This window comes from Rosa chinensis, chromosome 3, assembly GCF_002994745.2.
Source record: "Rosa chinensis cultivar Old Blush chromosome 3, RchiOBHm-V2, whole genome shotgun sequence".
NCBI lineage: Eukaryota > Viridiplantae > Streptophyta > Magnoliopsida > Rosales > Rosaceae > Rosa > Rosa chinensis.
This window is the reverse complement of record NC_037090.1, coordinates 17,319,313-17,342,333: the sequence shown is the minus strand read 5'-3', so window position 1 is coordinate 17,342,333 and position 23,021 is coordinate 17,319,313. Positions and strand designations below refer to the sequence as shown.

The 23,021-nt window shown below is 40.6% G+C and overlaps 1 protein-coding gene across 4 annotated transcripts; it reads right to left on the bottom strand.

The window, feature by feature from the left end:
- Positions 1-9,007: 9,007 nt before the first annotated feature.
- Positions 9,008-13,859, bottom strand: LOC112192424 (threonine dehydratase biosynthetic, chloroplastic). Of its 4 annotated transcripts, none has more exons than XM_024332164.2 (10): positions 13,722-13,859; positions 12,622-13,113; positions 12,355-12,534; positions 11,877-12,146; positions 11,509-11,715; positions 10,465-10,713; positions 10,309-10,379; positions 10,054-10,171; positions 9,552-9,686; positions 9,008-9,405 (listed from the first exon to the last, which is right to left on the bottom strand). In XM_024332164.2, exons 2-10 carry the CDS (start codon positions 13,069-13,071, stop codon positions 9,265-9,267), a joined length of 1,821 nt encoding a protein of 606 aa, XP_024187932.1. In that variant the 5' UTR covers positions 13,072-13,113; positions 13,722-13,859; the 3' UTR covers positions 9,008-9,264. The 4 variants fall into 4 exon arrangements, with proteins under 4 accessions (XP_024187932.1, XP_040372505.1, XP_040372507.1 ...); XM_040516571.1 differs by having other exon boundaries at positions 13,695-13,851; XM_040516573.1 differs by lacking the exon at positions 13,722-13,859 and adding an exon at positions 13,306-13,683.
- Positions 13,860-23,021: the final 9,162 nt, after the last annotated feature.

The window sequence follows — 23,021 nt, the reverse complement described above, 5'->3', positions numbered from 1 at the left end:
CTTACTGGCAAATATATATAGGATAGATGAATCCAATAAGTTAGAGTGAATGAAAATGAAGAGGTTAGGTTGGGGGATTTAAGAAGGTGATGAGTACTGTAAATTGGTACTGGTCAAAATTAATTGACATGAATATGTGGGGAAGAGTGACACCAAAAAATCTGCCATTTCCTAGTAGGGGAAGCATGAAGCTACTCCCATTTAATTATATACATCACCCAATGCAGTGTCTTGGAATAAATTTTTAACCAACCAAAGCCCAGCTGCGACCCATATCAATAAATTTATCGTTGATATTTTTAACAGTGCTAACTGTGTGATGAAAATAATGATTCGATCATTTCTATTTGTGTGATCATATATTCTTTTGAGCCGGCCAAACTGCACCAATAGTTTCTCTACTCGATCTAAACGATTAATTTCATTTTGAAATAGCAACACCTAGCTTCGGTTTCTTTTGTTTCACTCTGGGTCCATGTCCTTTCACTCCTTTGTCGCTCATAACTCTATTGGACGGGACAGTGACCTTCGTTTAGTTTAAATCGAAGCGTTGAAAACTTGCAACTACAAATGCGAGATGTTTTATTTTAGAGTTTCAATACTTCCTACTTTGGCTATGTGAATTCAATTGTCGGTTCGTTTAGGGATGGCAAAAATCTCCATCGGGAAGGATACCCATCGGGTATTCGATCTTATCTGGAAAAAATTCGGGAGAAATCGGATAACATAGATGGGGATCCCTAGTATTTGAATTCTGAAATTGGGTACTGTTGAAGGAATATCGATTTAGTGTGCCTTATCAAACTAGGAGTAGCAATAGGAGAGAAGGTTCTAGATTTCCCAATCCTACACGGATTGGTATTCCTTGTAACATTAGAACTAGCACTTTGTAATCCCTATATATAGGGCTCCTATTCTCAATAATAAGAATACACTTCTCTCATCAATCTCTCTCAATACCAATATACTTAAACACGTTATCAGCACGACTCTAGCCACAAAAACAGGAAACTAAAAACCCTAAAAAAAAAATTCTTCTCACCAAAACCTGCCGCAAGCACTTGCCTGCAATTCTCTGCCTACCTGCGTGCCTACTGCCCCTGCAGCACCTAGCCCCTTGCTAGCCCGCCTGCTCCTGCAGCCCTCTCGGCCTGCCTACCTGCCAGCGAGCCCCCGCGCCCAGTTCGCTGCCCTGCAGCCCCGCGCCCGTGCGTCCACCCCACGCTGCCCCTGCAACGTCCCCGCACGCACACCTGCGCACACCTGCGCCCGCTGCTGCCCCGCGCGCACACCTGCGCCCGCTGCTGCCCCGCGCACACCTGCGCACCCTGCTTCCCTACGCACACCTGCGCACGCTGCTGCCCCACCTACTCACCCGTGCACCTGCAGCCCTACACCACTGCTGCTGCTCCTGCAGTTTGCCTCCGCTGCTCCTGCACCACTACTACCACCGCAGCCCCTGCTGCCCCGCATTCGCTGCACGCCTCTACTTGGATTGCTTCGCTCCATCACGCCTGCATCGACACGCGCGTGATCCAAATACAAGTAAGTATTCAAAAGAGTAAGTTTTTGAAGTTCCTATAATTCGGAATTTATATTTCTTATTCTTTTCTCGGGGACTTGAAAACCTCCCTTCTTCTACATCCCACCTTTCTTATAACGTGGGTTCGATCATTGAAAAGCGGAATCGTGGGGATTCACGCAATTAACGAACTAAGAGCGTTCGTAAGACTTCGGACTGAGAGCGTCCGCAAGCATCGATTTATGACCTAATAAACATCATTGTTTCGGTCTAATCCAATTTTCTTGGAAATCGATTTCTTGGTAGCATAGCTCGGAAATCTTAAATATTTAGTTGTCGTGGAAGTTTTAACTCCGAAACTAATATATTTCTTCTTCTTATTTCAGGATGTCGAAACTTGACTTTCCTGCACTTACCTCAACTGGCTCGGAATATCATAGTTGGGCCACGGATGTTGAGCACCATCTCACTTCAAAAGGGATCCTACCCTTAATTCAAGCTCCTAATCCTACTCTCATATTTGAGCGTACGGCTACGAACAATGCCACCGCCCTCATCTTGATGAGGCGCCACATGGATAAATCACTCCGACTGGAGTACATGGCAATCAAGGATGCTAGAGAATTATGGGTCGCGCTAGAAGAGCGATTTGGTAATATCAAGGATACCCTCCTCCCTGACTTGAAAGTTCAATGGGGCAATCTACGATTCGCCGACTTCAAGTCTGTAGCTGAATATAATTCAGAAGTTCTACGCCTCAAAACCATGTTGGGGTTCTGTGGACAACCCGTCACAGAGCAAGAACTAATTGAGAAAACTCTCTCCACCTTCCCCGTCTAAGCAATTTTGCTCTCAAAGCAATATCGAACGGAATTCGATACTAGACGGATCACGAGATTTCATCAGCTCATTACTATTATGTCTGTAGCTGAAAAACATGATAATATCCTCGTGAAGAATTATAATTCAAGGCCTATCGGAACTAAGAGCGTTCAGGAGGCGAATTATAATCATGCACCCAAAGGAGGGCGCAAGGAGCGGAACCCTAACAATAAGGGACATAACGGACGTTTTGGTCCATATAACCGCCCTACAAAGGAAGGAAACCGCCACAATGGAGCGGGAACACGTGGCAACAAAAGCCAACGTGGGAGAGGGGGACACAAGGCCGCCGGCCATAGGGGTGGCGCCAATGTCCAACACGGACGCCAATCTCGTCCTCATGCACAAGATGCATCTCAATTCAAGGGAGGAAATCGTAATGATGCATGCCATAGATGTGGATCTATTGAACATTGGTTCAAGCAATGCAATGCAAGCAAACAATTAGCTGCACATTACAAGGCATATAGGGAATTTCGAGAACATGAGACCTATCTTGCCGAAGATGTAGAAGAAGAAGGTGATGATGCACACGCCAATCTCACCATAGCGGACTTTAAATCTGACAAAGAATTGCACAAGGATGCTGCAGATTTTGATTAGTATAGTCCTTTATTTTTTCCAAGAATCATGTAATGGCAATTATGCCTTAAATCAATAACATGACTTATTGTATTAACTTTTTCCCTCTAGGCGTACTCAAGAGTACTTGTGATGTCTAGGCAAGGTTTGATCTGAGAGAACGGTTTTAAAAGTGAGCAACGCTCCACCAAAATCTCACCTTACCTTACCTGGTCACAACAAAATTGAAATTACCGAACGGATTAAGTGACTACGATTTGTCTACTATTTGATTTTATATTGGATTAGATTTTAGTCAAGAAACTTTGATGTAATCATTGGCTATCATTAATAAAGTATCGACTTATTTTATTCAAATGTCTTGGACATATTCTAAATTCGAACTTTATTATTTTTCAGTATGTTTCCCGGAGAGCTCGAATGCCTCGTGGATAGTGCCACTACACATACCATCCTTCGAAATAGGCAGCTATTCCTATGGATGGCGCCTACTCGATCTTCTGTGACTACGATGGCTGGACCATCTCAATTGATTCATGGTCGAGGACCAGCTCAATTTATGTTGCCTAATGGCACTACTTTGAATGTCACCGAAGCTCTTTATGCTCCTAGGGCAGGAAGAACCCTATTGAGCTTCAAAGATATAAGAGCCAATGGTTTTCATGTGGAAACACATTGTGAGAATGGACAAGAGTTCCTTTGCATCACCTCTAATGACTACGGACATAAACGAGTCTTAGAGAAACTTATGTGTCGCTCTAGTGGGTTGTATGCAACCACTATTCGAGTCATTGAATCCAACCATGTCATGAGAGATGATTTATGGGATTCCGACACATATAGGCTTTGGCACGACCGTTTGGGACACCCAGGTCGTGACATGATGATCCGTATATTAAAGACTTCACACGGACATCCCTTTTTCAGAACAAAAGGAAGTAAAAATCGACATTTGGATCAAGGAAGAGCACCTGCGCCTCACGGCGCCTTCCCCCTTCAAGTCCGGCCACCACTAGCCGGCGCCGCCATCCCCCTGCGGCTCCAGGGTGGCTTTGACGCCACCTCTGCTCCCCTGACTCCAATTTCTGCTTCTAAAGTCAAAAGTGACTTCATGGCTCAACCAAAATCCTCATTGGTTATTTCTAAAGCCCATTACTCGTTCTGCAAAGCCTGCTCTTTAGCAAAGTTAGGATCGAGACCATCCTATGCAAAGGACACCAAAGAAAATATACCATTCTTGCAAAGAATCCAAGGTGATATTTGTGGACCTATTCAACCACCATGCGGACCATTTAGATATTTTATGGTGTTGGTTGATGCATCGACACGCTGGTCACATGTCATGCTATTGTCCACAAGGAACGCTGCATTTGCTAAACTCCTAGCACAAATAATTAAGTTACGGGCTCACCACCCTGATCATCCCATTAAGTCTATAAGATTAGACAATGCTGGGGAGTTTACATCAAAGACTTTTGATGATTATTGCATGTCCATTGGGATTGATGTTGAATATCTTGTTCCTCATGTTCATACCCAAAATGGTCTCGCAGAAGCCACCATTAAACGACTACAAATGGTTGCTCGAGCATTGGTGATGCGCACCAATCTCCCTATTTCTGCTTGGGGCTATGCAATATTGCATGCAGCTGTGCTTATTCGTCTAAGGCCCACTGCCACCCAACCCTTCTCTGCGTCCCAGATGGTTACTGGGTATGAGCCTGATGTCTCACACTTACGCATATTTGGGTGTGCAGTCTATGTGCCTATTGCGCCGCCACAGCGCACCAAAATGGGTCCTCAAAGACGATTAGGCCTTTATGTTGGATATGATTCTCCAACGATTATCCGCTACATAGAACCCTTGACAGGCGATCTCTTTACCGCTAGATTTGCGGATTGTCACTTCGATGAGACAGTCTTCCCATCGTTAGGGGGAGATAAGAACATCAATGTTCAACAGGAACGACCGGAATTGTCGTGGTCTGTCCCCACTCTGTCTCATCTTGATCCCCGAACCGCACAGTCCGAAATTGAAGTGCGGAGAATTCTCGATCTTCAGAACGTAGCAGAATCGATGCCTGATGCGTTTTCTGATATCGCTAAAGTGACGAGATCACACATACCTGCTACAAACGTGCCTGCAAGGATTGATGTCCCTAAAACTAGAGGACATGACGCTAACTCAAGAGGATTTGAGCATGGCGCCAACGTCCCCTCTCACAGTGATGGTGACGTTGTGGCTAGGCCCATGGCTCCTGCCAGGAAGCGCGGGAGGCCTATAGGTTCGATGGATTCTCGCCCAAGAAAGAAAGCGAGTTTGGCACAGAATAATCCATTAATCATCGATATAAATAATCCATCTCATGAGAATATTCCGGATTATGGTTATGTCCAAGAGACATCATTGGGGGACGCTCCAATGTCAGAACCAACTCCAGAGAATAGAGAGATCTCCATAAATTACACTAGTGTACATGAGATGATGGATAGAAATTCTATGGCGATTGATGATGCATTTGCATATCATATTGCAAAAGGAATTATAGAATATGATGATATCGAACCTCGCTCTGTTGAAGAATGTCAACAAAGAGCGGATTGGCCTAAATGGAAAGATGCAATCCAGGTTGAATTGGATTCACTAACAAAGAGACAGGTATTTGGGCCTGTAACGCAGACACCCCCAAGTGTAAAGCCTGTTGGCCATAAATGGGTCTTTGTTAGAAAGCGTAATGAGAAAAACGAGGTTGTTAGATACAAAGCCCGCCTTGTGGCGCAAGGTTTCTCACAACGCCCTGGAATTGACTACGAGGAGACATATTCTCCCGTAATGGACGTTATAACGTTCCGCTACCTTGTCAGTTTGGTAGTTTCCGAAAAACTTGACATGCAGCTTATGGATGTGGTTACAGCATATCTCTATGGGGATCTAGATTCAGAGATATATATGAAGGTTCCAGATGGACTTCAATTACCCAAATCAAGTGGCTCTAAACCACGGAGCGCGTTTTCAATAAGATTAAAACGCTCACTATATGGATTATAACAATCCGGACGGATGTGGTATAACCGTCTAAGTGACTACTTGATTGGGAAGGGATATATTAACAATGAAATATGCCCATGCGTGTTCATTAAAAGAACAAGTTCCGGATTTGCAATCGTAGCAGTTTATGTCGATGACATGAACCTAATTGGAACTCTAGATGAGTTAAAGGAAACTGCTAATTACTTGAAATCCGAATTTGAGATGAAAGATCTTGGGAAAACACGGTTTTGTCTCGGTTTAGAACTCGAGCACCGTAGTGATGGAATCTTGATCCATCAGTCTGCATATACTCAGAAAATTCTAAGGCGCTTTAATGAAGATAAAGCAAAGCCTGCAAGTACTCCCATGATCGGCCGTAGTCTTGAGCCCGGAAAAGATCCGTTTCGTCCAAGGGATGAGGACGAAGAACCCCTAGAGGCCGAAGTGCCCTATTTAAGTGCAATAGGCGCATTATTGTACTTAGCTCAATGCACAAGACCGGATATCTCATTCGCAGTGAACTTGTTAGCTCGACACAGCTCTGCGCCAACACGCCGCCATTGGATTGGTGTAAAGACCATCTTTGGATACCTAAGAGGTACGATTGATATGGGCCTATTCTATCCCTACAGAGAGAAAAGGAATGACGGAAAATTGGGATCGGACCCAAAAAGGCAAAACGCCCCCGTCCATGGAATGGCCGCCGGCCATGTTGCCGGCGCCGGCGCCGCCGCCGCTCATGGTGGCCGGCGTCCTCCTATCTCCCTCCATCAAAACGACAATGATGTCTTGATGGGCTTTGCTGATGCAGGGTACCTCTCTGACCCTCACAAAGGTCGCTCCCAAACAGGTTATGTCTTTACCATGGGAAGCACTGCGATATCTTGGAGGTCTACGAAACAGACCCTTGTTGCTACTTCCTCAAATCATGCAGAGATTATTGCTCTACATGAAGCTGTACGTGAATGTGTATGGTTAAGGTCTGTAATTCGACACATTCAAGGAAGTTGTGGTTTGAAGTCTACCACAGATGACCCTACATGCATTTATGAGGATAATGCAGCTTGTATTGAACAAATGAAGTTAGGTTTCATCAAGGGCGACAACACCAAGCATATATCGCCTAAGTTCTTTTATAATCAGCAACAACAATCACTTCTAAAGATTGAAGTGAATCAAATCCGATCAGAGGATAATGTAGCGGACTTATTCACTAAGTCGTTACCTAAATCCACCTTCGAGAAACATGTGAAGAGCATCGGATTGAGAATGTTATCCGAACTCCCACGATTGTAGCAATCAGGGGGAGATATCGACATCAGGGGGAGTTATGATGTCTACATGTTCGATCTCGAAGAGTGAATGACGTGTTGTGCTCTTTTTGTCCTTCGACCATGATTATTTTTGTCCCACAGGGTTTTTGTTACCTGGCAAGGTTTTTAACGAGGCAACGGATGAAGCGTCACCACCAAGTTTGAAGCGGCACAAGGGGGAGTGTTGAAGGAATATCGATTTAGTGTGCCTTATCAAACTAGGAGTAGCAATAGGAGAGAAGGTTCTAGATTTCCCAATCCTACACGGATTGGTATTCCTTGTAACATTAGAACTAGCACTTTGTAATCCCTATATATAGGGCTCCTATTCTCAATAATAAGAATACACTTCTCTCATCAATCTCTCTCAATACCAATATACTTAAACAGGTACAAGGCGGGGATGATATTTTGATCCCATCCCCATACCCACTCAATAAGAATTATATTGAATATATATATATATATATATATAATTTATAAATAAATATTTATGTAAACTTCATCTTTTTGTCAATAAAATTCATTGAAAAAGAGCACATCACCTTGTTGGAGTGAATGAGTAAGTTGTTAGGTTACATTAAGCAGTTGATTGTGGAATTTTTTTTATTTTTATTGTTTTTTTTTAAGCTAGACTTGTATTTGTTTTTGTTGGATTGAAATATGAAATTTACTTTATTTTGATATTTGATTTTAACTTCATACTTTATAATTCATAATTATTTGTATGAATTTTTCTATAATAACTAATTTTTTAACAGGAAACTGAATCCCCAATGGAGACGAGGACGGGGAATCCTAGTATCTTATTACGGGAATTGGGGCAGGTATGAGGATGAGGAATGAAGTCGGGTATGGGGGTGGTAATTTAATTCCTGTACCCTACCCTCCCCATTGCCATCCCTAGGTTCGTTGTATTTGTTAGCTATTTGATGATTATTATTATTATTATTTTCAATTTAACTATTTGATTATTTGATATGTGTTTAATTTATGATGTGGTTTAATTTAAGAAAATAATAAAATATGTTACTTGTAAAACTTAAAAAGAAAAAATTTAGTAAACTTTTATTAAAATATTCTTTTAGCCCACCCCATTCTAAATTCTAGCCATACCATTGCTACTCACAACTACATAATGAATATAGAAATTTGGACTGTATTTGCCTCTCATTTTATTTTTGAGTTTTGTTTATTTTTTTCTTTTTTATCAAATCAATAACTCAGGTACAATACTATGAGTCGAATTCACAATTTCCCACCTTTATGAGACTTATGCCACTAAATCAAATGGTACTGAGCTTTATTTTTGAGTTTTGTATATTTTTAATTTCCCCTCCAGCTAATTAAAATAATTTTATAAATTGAAATTGAAATCTCAATTCCAAAGCAACCAATTAATTATGCCCTCCTTCTGATAAACAGCTCGTAGGCAAAATCCAACCACCCCTACAAAATATAGGACACACCTTTGTCCACAAATGTCTATTCGGCAAAAGACTCAAAAAAATAAAAATGCATCCATTTGCGGACGAAACATTTGTGGCCAAAACCCTCCCATAAAAAAAATAATGAAGAAAAAGATTTTATCTGTATCCTAGAGTCGCATATCAGGCATCCGGTTGATAGCACAGAATGTTAATTTTTTTATTCATGTAGAGATAAAACTAGGATCAGTGAGAAATGTGAAACGCCACAACTTTTGCATTGAAACAACATGGTACACTGATATTACAATTCAATACAGATGATGAACAAAGAAGAAAATTTCATATATTCCCCTTGACTACAAATTTCTCTTTTAAGTTCCAAAAGAGAAAAAAGCATTAAAGTTGGGGAAGTAGATATGATATTTTCCTAAAGATAAAAAAATACAGAACATAGCAAGTGTGACTCCCTTTCCTTACTCAGGAATCTGTAATAGCTGGTCCTTATCAATGCATCAAAAGCTCGAAGTCTATATCATTGGTCACTACTACATAGTCATACCCAAGTGAATTGGCACGCGAATGGAACTCATCAATCTTGCTCTTGGAAACTTGGATTCCAACCAAGACATTTGCCCCAGTTTCACCCTATGGTACAGGAACAACAAGTAGAAAATTAAATATTGTCCATCATGAGAAAGGAAAAGCAAGTTAAAATTCCCCAAACATAATCCAGATATATATATATATATATATAAATAGTTTTTAAAAACAAAGAAAAGCTAAATTAAAACCTGTCCGCGGTAGTGGAACAAACTAATATTCCAACGTGGACTAAAGGTGTCCAAGAACTTCATCAAAGCACCAGGCCTTTCTGGGAAGACAAAGCGACAAAGAACCTCATTTTCAACATTTGTTCTGCCCCCCATCTGAAATAGATCCACAACAACAAAAATTCAGGACCAAAGCAAGCTTGTATGCAAGCAGGAGATGATGATATACATTTTATGCTCAAGGAAATCCAATGGGAGAAAGGGCAAGAATCAAACTTTCCCACATTATCTCCCCAACACCCACATAAAAGATATAGTTTCTTTCCACATTTTACAGGGAGGCGGCATCAATGGAGCCATCCTATGCTCTTTCCCCAAATATAATTGGCAAAAGATTCTCCTACAACTGTGTGTGTACATATATGCGCGCGCACACAAACACACACAGACACACACACACACACACACACACACACAGAGAAAGAGAGAGAGAGAGCAAGCACAATTTTATGCTCGAAATTACCAAGTAACGCAAGTGATCTTTAACCAAGTCACTTTTCGTGAGATTGATCGTTTTGAGTTGAGAAGACTCCAAGCGCTCTTGCATTGCTTCAAGTTCAGAAGCTGTGTGCACACCAACACTGCAGGAAGTTTAAAAGGATGAATGAATATTTCACTTCTCCATGTATAACGAACTCCTAAGCAAATACATCTACAAAATGGAAGAGATCAGCCCAAAATTTGGGGAAAGTGTCGATAAAACTTGATGAGCACTTACCTGTACAGTACGACAGCCTTTTTATCAGAGTTATATCTGTATTTGAATTCACTAATATTCATTGGGCCGACCTGCAAATACACAGCTCACATTATGAAGGGCATGGCACCTATAACAAGAGGCAAAAAACAACCGACTAAATCTTGATTGGCATACCAGCTCACAGAAATGTTTAAAGCTCCCAGGCACCTCTGGCATAACTGTTGCGAGTACAGCCTCTTGTTGCCGACCAACATTCGCGAGTTCAGTCACCACTCTCAGTTTATCAAAGTTCATATTTGCCCCGCTGGTAATTGCAACAACATTTTCTCCTTTAAGACCATAATACTTGCAGTATGCTTCAGCTCCAGCAAGAGCAAGAGCACCTGCTGGTTCTAAAATGCTTCTAGTCTCCTCAAACATATCCTACAAAACCAGCACTATGCTTGTGAAGTCTAAGATGCCAAAACTTTGAAGTAATAAGCCAGTATCCCATCATTTCTCACTGAGATAACTAGTACCAATATCATTTATTTGAGTAATAAATAGCACACATTAGTCAAACCCAGAAATGAGGTTACTTTTTAACAAAAGAAATCTCATAATAACACATCTCTCTAATGCCAAACTAGACCACAAAGCAGACTAGCAGTGGTATGACATCTGAAGTCAAAGCATGAATACAGAGGGAAACAGGGAAATCATAATAACAAGCAAGACGACTAGATCACTGAGGAGACATGTCTTTCTACATTGTCAGCAATAGAGAGATTGTTTCAAGGAACTCCAAGGTGTTTACTTTTGACAATGTGGAAGCTATATATGACACATAACGTTGGCTAAAAACCATTCATGCAGAAACAGAACCTTCACTCCACTACTTTTTATTCTTCTATAGGAAAACAGAATATCTATAACCTCGGGTATAATCCCAACTCCTTACTCCAAGCACATTCTAACTGTTACGAATAAATTTGACTATTAATGTCATTTAATTTTTCACGTTATTTTGTACCTACAAAGACATTCTTAAAAATTAATATTTACACCGCAAAAACACCATCATATGCATGGTTTCAGAGATACAAAGAAGTAGCTTTAGATTCTATAAGATGCAAACTGCAATCAGATGTTTTATTTATTATAAGCCAACCACCTATAAATGCATGATTAGTAAAGGATTCTCATTCATTCAAGAATGAAGAAAGGAAAGAACTTTACCTTTATTGAACCACAGATGGCGTCACGACTCACGAGAACTACACCATCTATCAATTCTTTGCATATCCGAAAGGTTTCTTCACCCACCTCTTTCACTGCTACACCATCTGCAAAACCTCCAACTTGGTCCAACATTATTCTCTCTCCGTGATGCAAGGATAATGCCATTGCATTCGCATCCGAGGGCTCCACACCAATAATCTTTACCTGTTTAAAAGATACATAATCAGTACTCTTTCAAAATTGAAGCATTTAAAAACCAAAAATTCCCACAAATCATAACATACTTAAAGAACTGACTTGCCCACTAAGCCATTCTATCTAAACTATACAGATACGAGTAGAAAGCCTATAACACTAGAACCAACCTCTGGAGACAGCCTCTTAACGTATGCGGCAATACCAGCTATTAGGCCACCACCCCCAACCGGCACAAAAATTGCATGCAATGGCTCTTTTGTTTGACGCATAACCTCCATTCCAACTGTTCCCTGACCCATAATAATGTCTGGGTGATCAAAAGGAGGTATGAAGCTCCGTCCCTCCTCCTTAGCTCGCTTCTTAGCATAAGCTTGAGCCTCATCATAGGAATCACCTATAAGTACAACTGTGGCTCCCAATCTCTCCACAGATTGCCACTGTCCACAAGCAATAACCAGTTTAAATACTCCACAGTTCAGTGCTAAAGCAAGTGGAACTGTGAATTCTAGAAGTATCAAGTCTATATAGAAAAAAAAGCCACACCAAAAGCATGTGCAATTTTTCTACTTGAAAACCTACAATTGAAAAGGCAAAGGCCAAAGGCCAACTTCACAATCAAGTACCATGTAGTTCCAAATCAAGTACCTTAATTTCTGGAGTAGTTACCGGCATTGCAATGACTGCATTGCAACCCAATTTCTTGGCGGACAATGCAACTCCTTGTGCATGGTTCCCAGCCGACGAGCATATAACTCCTCTGTCCAATTGTTCCCTTGGAATCTTAGCCATCATATTATAAGCTCCACGAAGCTTGAACGAAAACACCTTCAATGACATGAAAAACATAATCAAAACCCCAAAATGTTCAATTCAGATAACCAATTCCAACTTCTTATTTGTACACAAACTTACCGGCTGCAAATCTTCCCTTTTGAGCCAAATGTTCACTCCCAACCGCTCGGATAGCTTGGTTGCCAGCTCCAAAGGCGATTCAATTGCCACGTCATACACTTTTGACGTCAATATGTTTGTCAAAGATCCCAGAGCGTCAACGATGTCGTTGTTTCCATTAGCAACTGTACGGTCAGGTACTGCCCCAAGAAAACCTTGTTCATACTGTAAGGAACTAGTAGAGACCCGATTGGGAGGCGATGACGAAGTCAGGAGGTGAGGCAGGCTAGATGCAGAGGACGAGGAGGGTTCAGCGGAAATCTCAGCTGTTGGTCGGGACAATGTGGCAGTGATGAACAATGGATTGTTGGGACGGCGTGTGCTAACCTTTTGTGTCCCGAGAGGGAATGATTCAAACCGTTTTGGTGCGAGAATACGGGACTGAACTGAGCTAAGGTGAAGGGCCTCCATGGTGCAACCAGGAATCAAAACCAGGCACACTAATTTCTTTTCCTAGTCCCAAAATAATAGAATGAAATTTCTCAAGTTATTATTTTACATATAAATCTAACAAAGACTCGACATGACAACAGAAAACATATCAAAAACATGGATTCCATAATCCATATGAATACAAACACTGTTTATATCTGGAGTCCATATATCCAACAAAGAAAAGAAACAGCATTGCATCAAGTTAGTTACCCACAAATATTAGGAGAAGATCAAAGCCACTAACACGACTCAGCTCCTTAGCTCTCTAAGTCAAGGTCAATGAAAAAACCCGGCTGGGCTAACTCTCATAAGAAACGAAAACCAATAGCAAAACAGAGCATTTTGAACAGCACTAACAGGACTCAATCAAATCAACACCAAAACTAAAGAAGAACAGCAATGGAACTCCGCTAAATGGCAACAGCTGATCTAAACAAACATTAGTAGAGAGAAAAAAAAAACGAGAATATGAAAATGAACCCAACAAATTGCAACCCCAATCAAATGCGAAAAGAAAACGACAAACAGAATTGAACCCAGGTAAAGCTCTGAACTTGGAAGCAATCCACCCAAAAAAAGAAGCGAAATTGAAGACGTACTTGCAAGAAGAAACGAAGGCGGCTTACGATGGAGGCGCGGGGTTTTGGGTTTTCTTTAGGAGTTGGGGACTACAAGGTCCTTCTTGTAGATGTCAGACGTGGCGGATTCGATTGGTCTTCCAGGAACTCACGGGTGACTTTATGACTGCAAGTTAAAAGCAAGGGCAGGACAACATAGAGTTCATACTTGATACTTCGTGTCCGCGTGGGTCCCTATAGATTCTTGAAATTGCACAGAACGTGCAAAAATCGACGTCGGTTTGAAGCTGGAAGGCATAAAAAGTTCACTTCGGGTGAAGCGGTATTTCAATTTCAATTACTTCCACCATCCTAATTAACCTTAGAATCTGTTTCGCTAAAAAATCGTCTCAGCCACTTTTAACTGGGCTAGGGTCTTCTTTGACTTACACGTGTCCTTCTGGCTTGGTGACGTGTGTGCGGACGTCCCAGCTCGCGGCCAGGAGGCCAAATGAGGTTTTAATCTAAGTTATTGAGTTTGCGCTGATCTGATTTCTAATAAGTTAATTGTGGGCAGAGGAAGAATCAATCTCGGCCACGGGGTTCTCTCTGCCTTGGATGTAAGGACTTTACATGAGTCGGCTTTGCTGGTCGGAGTGTTCGTGTTGTACAACTCGGTGCTGGTGACGTCTTTTTTTTTTTTTTTTAATGATTTCTTAATAAGTGCATGAATGATGAATATGTAAATAACATAAAGTAAACAGGTAAAGAAAGTGCAGCAAATAAAGATAAATAACAAGAATGTAAACCACAGGAAATAAAGTGCATCAAAGTAACAATCGAAAAGATAAATTGCAGGAATGTAAAGAAAGGTAACGTAAAGTGCATGAAAGATGAATACCGGTAAAGAAAAGCGATAAGATCAAACACGTAAAGACGGATAATTGAGTTGAAATTGTGAAATGTATTGAGATAAAAATATGAAGTCGCGTAGAGCGTTTGGTCGAGGACCCCTAACAAAGATGCCTATGGTCCTTTTAATAGTGAATGATACATTACTGAATAAAGAAAAAGATACAATCTTGGCTGTAACTGTCGAGACCGTACTTATTGCATGAATTCAAAGTTGAGAATCAATGCACGGTTACATGCATTTGAATGCAGTAACTACTAACTTGAGAATTAAAACTCTAACCGTGCATTTAATCTCTACGGCTTTTAAATATCCTGAATCATTTTAACACCCGCATCTAATGGCTTTTTATGAACTTGACTAACATCATTCAACCACGGTCATTCATTACGCTGCAAACATTCAATAGCAACCATCCATTATGTAGCAACTGATTGGCCGCGATCATTTATTACGCCTTGTGGGTCAGGCCCATTTGTTTGTCACGTGGGCCTTGCCAAATTTAGGTACAAACAGAGCCCCACTAGTCCCTTGAAACATACTTAAATTCACGTAAATAGCTATGTTGTGGGTTTAGTAAGCAAAACTACTTTTTGGGCCCGACCCACCTGTCTGCCACGTGGGCCTTGCCAAATTTTGGTGCAAACAGAGCCCCCCTAGTCCCTTGAGCTTGGGTATAGATGCCGAGTGGTTAAGGGACTAAAAAATTATTTCTAAGAAATTCATTTGGCAAGGAACATGCTCTATTATAAGCGTTGCTGACATTCATCATGTCGCAGCTATTCAATCATTCAACTGCAGTCATAAGCCAAATTTATTGTGGGCCCAACTCACCTGTGTGCCATGTGGGCATTGCCAAATTTAGATTCAAACAGAGCCCCCCTAGTCCCTTGAGTTTCAACATAGATGCTGAGTGATTAAGGGATTAAAAGATTATTTCTAGAAAATCCACTTGGCAAGGAACACGCTCTATTATAAGCATTGCTGACATTCATCATGCGTGACCGCGGTCCATCGTTATGTCGCAGCTATTCAACTGTTCAACCATGGTCCTATGCCAAATTTGTTGTGGGCCCTATCCACCTGTCTTCCATGTGGGGCTTGCCAAATGTAGGTTCAAACAGTGCCCCCCTAGTCCCTTGAGCTTCAGTATAGATGCCGAGTGGTTAAGGGACTAAAGGTCAATGTTATAGACTTATTTGGCAAGATGCACTCTATTCGCTTCTTGCCTAATGTTGTTGACATCTCTCAATGTCTAACACGTTTTCAAGGTCATTACTCCATGGCCATTTAACCATGGTTCAATATACTGCGTTCATTCAACTGCGGTCCTTTGCTATGCCGTGACCATTCATCTGCGGTTATTTGCTAGCCACGGTCCTTTGCCAGCTACGGCCATTTAATGGCAGCCCTTTGCCAACCGCGACCATTCAACTGCTGTCCTATGCTATGCTGCGGCTAGTCATTGAATTCGTGATATATATGTAGCCCCTCCCTAATTCATTGAGCCTCAACTCGAGCCAAGTGGTGAAGGAACTAGTAAACAAAGTCGGTCTCATTATCGAATGACGTCCAAATTTTTTCCAACCGTGATCATAGAAATATTTCGGCCTTACAATTTCATGACTACTAAGTAATTAAATGGCTCCCAAAAACACAATTTTTTACTTATTTTATTTTATTTTTTGCAGAAACTAAAGCAAGAAAACAAAATATATAGCCCAGTACCATTTAGTCTAGTGGCATAGTCTCCATTTCGTAATTAGGAGCTTGTGAGTTTGACTCACGAAAGACTAATTGTAGAATTTAAGTTGTTTATTTGATCCCAAAAAAAAAAAATGTATAAATTTTATGTGCCGTTATGGAGGTTTTGTATTCTCGGCATGAATTTCAAATTTTTTGAGGCCGATCTTTATTGACCAAAGGAAAGATAAATACTGGTAAAGAAAAGCGATAAGATTAAATACGTAAAGACTAAAAATTGGGTCGAAATGTTGAAATGTATTGAGATAAAAGTATGAAGTCGCGTAGAGCATTTGGTCGAGGACCCCAAACAAAGATGCCTATGGTTCTTTTAATAGTAAATGATACATTAATGAATAATAAAAAAAATACAATCTTGGCTGCAACTGTCGAGATCGTACTTATAGCATGAATTGAAATTTGAGAATCAATGCGCGGTTACATGCATTTGAATGCAATAACTGCTAACTTGAGAATTAAAACTTATAACCGTGCATTTAATCTCTACAACTTTTAAATATCCTGAATCATTTTAACACCCGCATCTAATGCCCTTTATGAACTTGACTAACACCACTCAATTGAGGCCATTCATTACGCCGCGAGCATTCAATAACAGTCATACATTATGTAGCAGCTGATTAGCTGCAATAATTCATTACTCCTTATGGGTCAGGCTCACTTGTTTGTCACGTGAGCAGTGGCGGAGCTAGAAATTTAAGTTTACTGGGGCATGAAAAGAAAAAATAGTTCATAGAGTCCTAACAAAAACGTAATATCAAATTTCTATGTCTATATAAAAAAGCTTTAAAAATTACTCCAATAAGCTAATTATACTCGAAGATTTCTCTATAACAGGATATGATTTTATTTTCAAGTATTTTGACATATCTGTAAAAAAAATGTTTATAATTGACAAAATAATTGGTTGAGAATTGTTATTGTTGTTAATATAATTTTTTTTTAATGATTTGTATTGGACTTGAAAACTGTAAGTACAAAGGAAATAGAAATCATTAAGTATAATGTGAAAAAAGTTTAGAAATTAGAGATACTATAATATAATATCGTATATATTTTTAATGGATATTAGATTTTTAATGAAAATCTGTAAGTAAAAAAATTCAATAAAGAGCCTCATGTGGGAATCGAAACCATGACACCATCGTGAGAAGCCTTGCTTGCTAACAACTGAGCTAGGCAACCTTACGGTTGTTTATCCACTTAATATAGTATATATCTATGCCAACAATCAAAACTGGGGCACAAGACCCAGTAGGCCCCTGCCTCCCTCCGCCTCTGCACGTGAGCCTTGCCAAATTTAGGTGCAAACAAAGCCCCCTAGTCCCTAGAGCTTCAACATAGACGCCGAGTATTTAAGGGACTAAAAGATTATTTCTAGGAAATTCACTTGACAAGGAACACGCTCTATTATAAGTATTTCTGACATTCATCATGCTGCAGTCATTAAATCTCGGTCATTCATTGTATCATGGCTATCCAACCACGGTCATTCATTATGCCGCGACCATTCAACTGCGGTCCCAACACACTTTATTCATTGAATTCATGTAAATAACTATGGTGTGGAGATAGTAAGCAAAAGTGCTTTATGGGCCCAACCCACCTGTCTGCCACGTGGGTCTTGCCAAATTTTGGTGCAAACATAGCCCCCCTAGTCCCTTGAGCTCGGGCATAGACGCCGAGTGGTTAAGGGACTAAAAGATTATTTCTAAGAAATTCACTTGGCAAGGAACTGTTAGGATTGCATCTCAATATCTAATTTCTTGTCTGTTTTGGATTCTTTACTTCTGAAGGTTTTGGATAAGCAATTCTAGTGTATCTAGGATTTATGGAGTTTTTCCTTAGAAGTAAAGGTTAGGATTGAAGATCCTATTGGGAGTCGGACTAATCATGAGCCTATAAATACTCATTCAGGGTTATTGGTTTGGTGTGTGCTTTCGGAAATTGGAAGACACCATTTAGAGAAGATGTGAGGGTTTGGAGATTCTCATATTGTGGGTTGAAAGAGACTCATTCTGGAGGGTGCCATTGAGACATCGTTTAGAGAGATCCGTGTGTGGATCAATTGAGTGTTCTGATAATTTTAGAGATTTTAGAGAGTTGCAAGCTTAGAGAGATATGGTGTATTTGGGAATTCTCTATTGAGAATTTAGGTTGTGAGGAGAGAGATTATTTGAGTGGAAGAACCAAAACGTTCTTCAAAAAGTTTGTAATCTTCTTCTTGTTTAGTGGATCCACCATCATCATCACCCAGGGACGTAGGTCAACTGTTTGACTGAACCTCGTCAACAATCTTGTGTTTGCTTGCATAGTTTGTGATTGCAGTCTTGATTCAGTTTCGGTCTTGGGCTAGGGAATTCGGAAGGTGACCTGAATTAATTTCCTAACAAGTGGTATCAGAGCTCTTGGTTCAAGAGTGACCATGAAGACGTTAGAGAAATTTGAAAATCAAGATAGAAACAAGACGTGGAGTGCTATTGTTCTATGAGTTTCGAGCATATCAGATATTAATGTGGAAAGTTGAAGGCTAAGGAAAATTGAGGAACTACTACAGGCATGGCTAGTGAAGATTTCGAAGAAGATTATGGAGATACAATCGTGATCACATCATGTTCAGAGAAGCCACAAGCTTAGTGGATCTGAGATATGGGTTGTTTCGAACACATACAGATTGATTTTTTCTTCCTACAGGCCTGTGTAGGAAGGTTTAGTGAAGTGGGTTTGTGCATAAAACCTACGAAGTCGCTAGTGTTAGAACAATCAAAATTGAGGTGCATGATGGATCAAAGGACTTTAGTGAATGTCGCCATGTTTCTAGTTTCGAGAGAAATCTAATATTTCTTGGGACTTTGGATTTTGAAGACCACAAGATGATTGTGGGTTAAGGTGAAACTTTTTAAAGTGTTGAATGGAGCAATCGTTTTGATAAAAGTTAAGCAAGTAAAGGGTTTCTATCGTTGAGAAAGGAGCTTTGTTCGAGGTGGAACTAACTATTCCACTAAGAGTTTGGTTCAAGGTGGAAAGATTGGCAATCTTGGTTCCTATAGGCATTCGGAGAAGATGAGCAATAGTAAATGTGGAGGAATGAAATTTGCTTATGAGATGAAATTTCAAGAGTAACAAAAATTGCAGCAGTCCTTAAAGGGAGGCAGACCCATAAGGATCCTAACACAAGTTTGTGGTAGAGATATGCTAGCTCATGCATATTTCACAATCAGAGTGTCACCCACTTTGGAGAGTAGAGTTAATGAGGAAGTTAAGAAGCAAACTTGGTGTTCTAAAAGTGATGCGTCAAGAGAAGATTTCCATGGAGTTTATGGTGAGAGAATTGTTTTAGGGGGATGTTGCTCAAGATAAGTTGTGCAAACCATTAAAGATCGCTCCTATTAGGTTTGGCAACTTTGGTGAAGCCTTAGATTGCATGCAAGTGGCTGCACGGTGCATGTTTGGGAAAAAGAGTTGTTATCTAAGGGTCAAGTTGGAGTGGTTGTGAAACTTGGCAAACTAGTTTGGCTATTGAGCGCAAAAGGCGCACTGAGGTGTGGTGGTGATCATGGTTCGTTGAGAAGACCCAAGGAAGCTTGCGTTCAGTGAAAGTTCAGAGATTTTGAGTCGAGGTGGAAATTGTTAGGATTGCGGCTCAATATCTAATTCCTTGTTTGTTTTGGATTCTTTACTTCTGAAGGCTTTGGGTAAACAATTCTAGTGTATCTAGGATTTATGGAGTTTTTCTGTAGAAGTAAAGGTTTAGGATTGAAGATCCTATTGAGAGTCGGACTAATCGTGAGCCTATAAATAGTCATTCAGGGTTATTGATTTGGTGTGTGCTTTTGGAGATTGGAAGACACCATTTAGAGAAGATGTGAGGGTTTGAAGATTCTCATATTGTGGGTTGAAAGAGACTCATTCTGGTGGGTGCCATTGAGACATCGTTTAGAGAGATCCGTGTGTGGATCAATTAAGTGTTCTGATAATTGGAGAGATTTTAGAGAGTTGCAAGCTTAGAGAGATCGGGTGTATTTGGGAATTCTCTATTGAGAATTTGGGTTGTGAGGAGAGAGCTTATTTGAGTGGAAGAACCAAAACGTTCTTCAAAAAGTTTGTAATCTTCTTCTCGTTTAGTGGATCTACCATCATCATCACCTGGGGACGTAGGTGAACTGTTTGACTGAACCTCGTCAACAATCTTGTGTTTGCTTGCATAGTTTGTGATTGATGTCTTGATTCGGTTTCGGTCTTGGGCTAGGGAATTTGAAAGGTGACCCGAATTTCCTAACAGGAACATGCTCTATTATAAGCGTTGCTGACATTCATCATGTCACAGCTATTCAACCATTCAACGGCAGTTCTAAGCCAAATTTCTTATGGACCCTACCCACCTGTGTGCCATGTGGGCATTGCCAAATTTAGGTTCAAATAGAGCCCCCTAGTCCCTTGAACTTCAGCATAGACGCCGAGTGGTTAAGGGACTAAAAGATTATTTCTAGGAAATTCACTTGCAAGGAACATACTCTATTATAAGCATTGTTGAGATTTATCATGCCGCGGTCCTTTATTATGCCACGGCTATTCAATTTTTCAACCATGGTCCTATACCAAATTTGTTGTAGGCCCTATCCGCCTGTCTTCCATGTAGGGCTTCTCAAATTTAGGTTTAAACAGAATCCTAGTTAAAAACCCAAATTGTAACACCACTGTGACCAATTGCCTCATCAAACCATACCCGAATTCTAGTAATTATTAGTAGAAACCTAACTAGAACTGACTCCAACAAAGCTATAGGATCTTCATTAGCATTTAGGCATACTGGCATAGATTCTCAACAAATTAAGAAGAGTTGATTTTTCTTGATTGTAGCAGTTGATCTTGACATAAATCTGATCAAATTTAAAGTCCTCACATAAACTTATTTTAGTTGAAAGATAAGATTTCTAATGCTAAAATGTAAGACATTTGGAAGATGTCCTAGATTTCAGAAATTTTTTCACGTCACAGCTCACTTTCTTATAATTGAACTGATATTCATCTTCGCGTTTTGTTTTCCAATTACTGTAATATTCAAAGACCTCTACATTCTCAGACCAAAAGACAAAGAAAAGACCTCCACATTAATCAAGGTCAATCAAAATATCAGATATCGGGTACATTTCTGTGTGATCTTATTCATCTCATACTGAGGTTTAAATAGAATTACAGATTGTACACAAATAAAAAATATTTAACACCTATACTAATCAGTTCTATGATTGTAATTCAATCACCTACCATTGTAATTCAATCAATCTTATCCTACCATTACCAATCAATCAATCTATAATCAATTAACAATTAGAGAAAAAACCCCAAAGGAGTGTTTTCTCTCCCAGCGATTTTGCCGCCGCGCTTCCGGCCCGGGAGAGGATGTTGATTCTGAATAATGGCGGGCCTTCAGAGCAGAGGCAGGGTCCAGGGAAGGAGGATGGGTTTTTGATCTCAGGTTGGGCAGATTGTGCTGTCCCTCTTAGATCAGGGGAGACGGAGGGTGCGGTGCAACTACGAGTTGCTTCTTTCCTGCGGTGGGATCTGGCATTTCCGACTTGGCGATCTGGGTTGTGGCAAAGGAGATTGAAACTCAGCAGTGGCGATCCCCGTTGGGATATGTTTCAGTCTTGGGTTTGGATATGGTTGAGGTTGTCAATAAGGTGCCGTGTTTGTCTGCAACTTGGCCAAGCAGAGTGGCTGCGTAGGGATGCGGCGAGGCTGCGGAGTCATGACAATGGAGATAGCCAGCGGCGGGAATGGTTGTCGACTGCGCTTGCTCTCTGTTGGGAGAAGCGGTGGTTGGGCCAAGCCTTTGTTTTTGGGCCTTGCTGGTGTTGTGTTGTTTCCAGTGTTTCAAGATTTAGTTATTTCTTTTCAGTTGTTGTTTTGTTGGTTTAGTTTGTGTTAATAAGTCCCTACTTCTCTGAGCTAGGTTGGGTTCCTACTCCGTTGAGCTAGGATTAGGTTTAGGTGGTATGCCATGTAAATGGTGACGAGGACGAGGACAATTTAGTTCTATCCTGGTTTACCTTTGTTTTCGATTCGCTGGCATGCGATCCCTTACACGTGGTGGACATGGTGTTGAAGAGGACGCTGTCTTCTTTGCGGTTGATTACGAGGTGTGAGGTGTTACTGGAACTTTCGGGTTCATATGTCTCAAGGTAGCCCTGGAAATGGGCATTTGGCAGTTAGAGTTTGGGTCTTTTGGCCTAATGGTATCTGTAACTGCAGTTTTTTTGGGTTATAGTTCATGTCGATCCCTCCCCCTCCCCCCAAAATGTATGCTTTCTGGTGGATTGAATGAATGAATTTCGGTTTTAAAAAAAAAAAAAAAAAAATCAATTAACAATTAACAATTAACCCTTCTCGGAATGAGAATAGCTCAGCAACACAAAAGGTATCCGACACTGACCGTATGCTGTGATATGCATGTTTCACAAGGGACACGAGCATCACATGTTCAAATTCATTAGAGTAATAGGACTCCTCCATCAAAACAAGAAGGTTGATTAAACCAAAAAGGAATTAGATTCCAAAGTGCACAAAGAAAGTGGAATGAAAAGAAACAAAATTGGCTATGACCCCTATAGAGGCTCTGATTGTGTAATGGAAAAGAGAAGCAACAATGCCTCTAGACCTCTCTCTGAGGAAAGCAAAATGAAAACACA

Excerpts from the sequence above, each read along its gene's own strand:
- LOC112192424 (XM_024332164.2), bottom strand. The coding sequence starts at position 13,071 with ATGGAGGCCCTTCACCTTAGCTCAGTTCAGTCCCGTATTCTCGCACCA. Across the intron at positions 10,380-10,464 it reads TTAAACATTTCTGTGAGCTG|GTCGGCCCAATGAATATTAG; the intron begins GTATGCCAATCA and ends GTGTATTTGCAG. Across the intron at positions 9,687-10,053 it reads AAGATCACTTGCGTTACTTG|ATGGGGGGCAGAACAAATGT; the intron begins GTAATTTCGAGC and ends GATCTATTTCAG.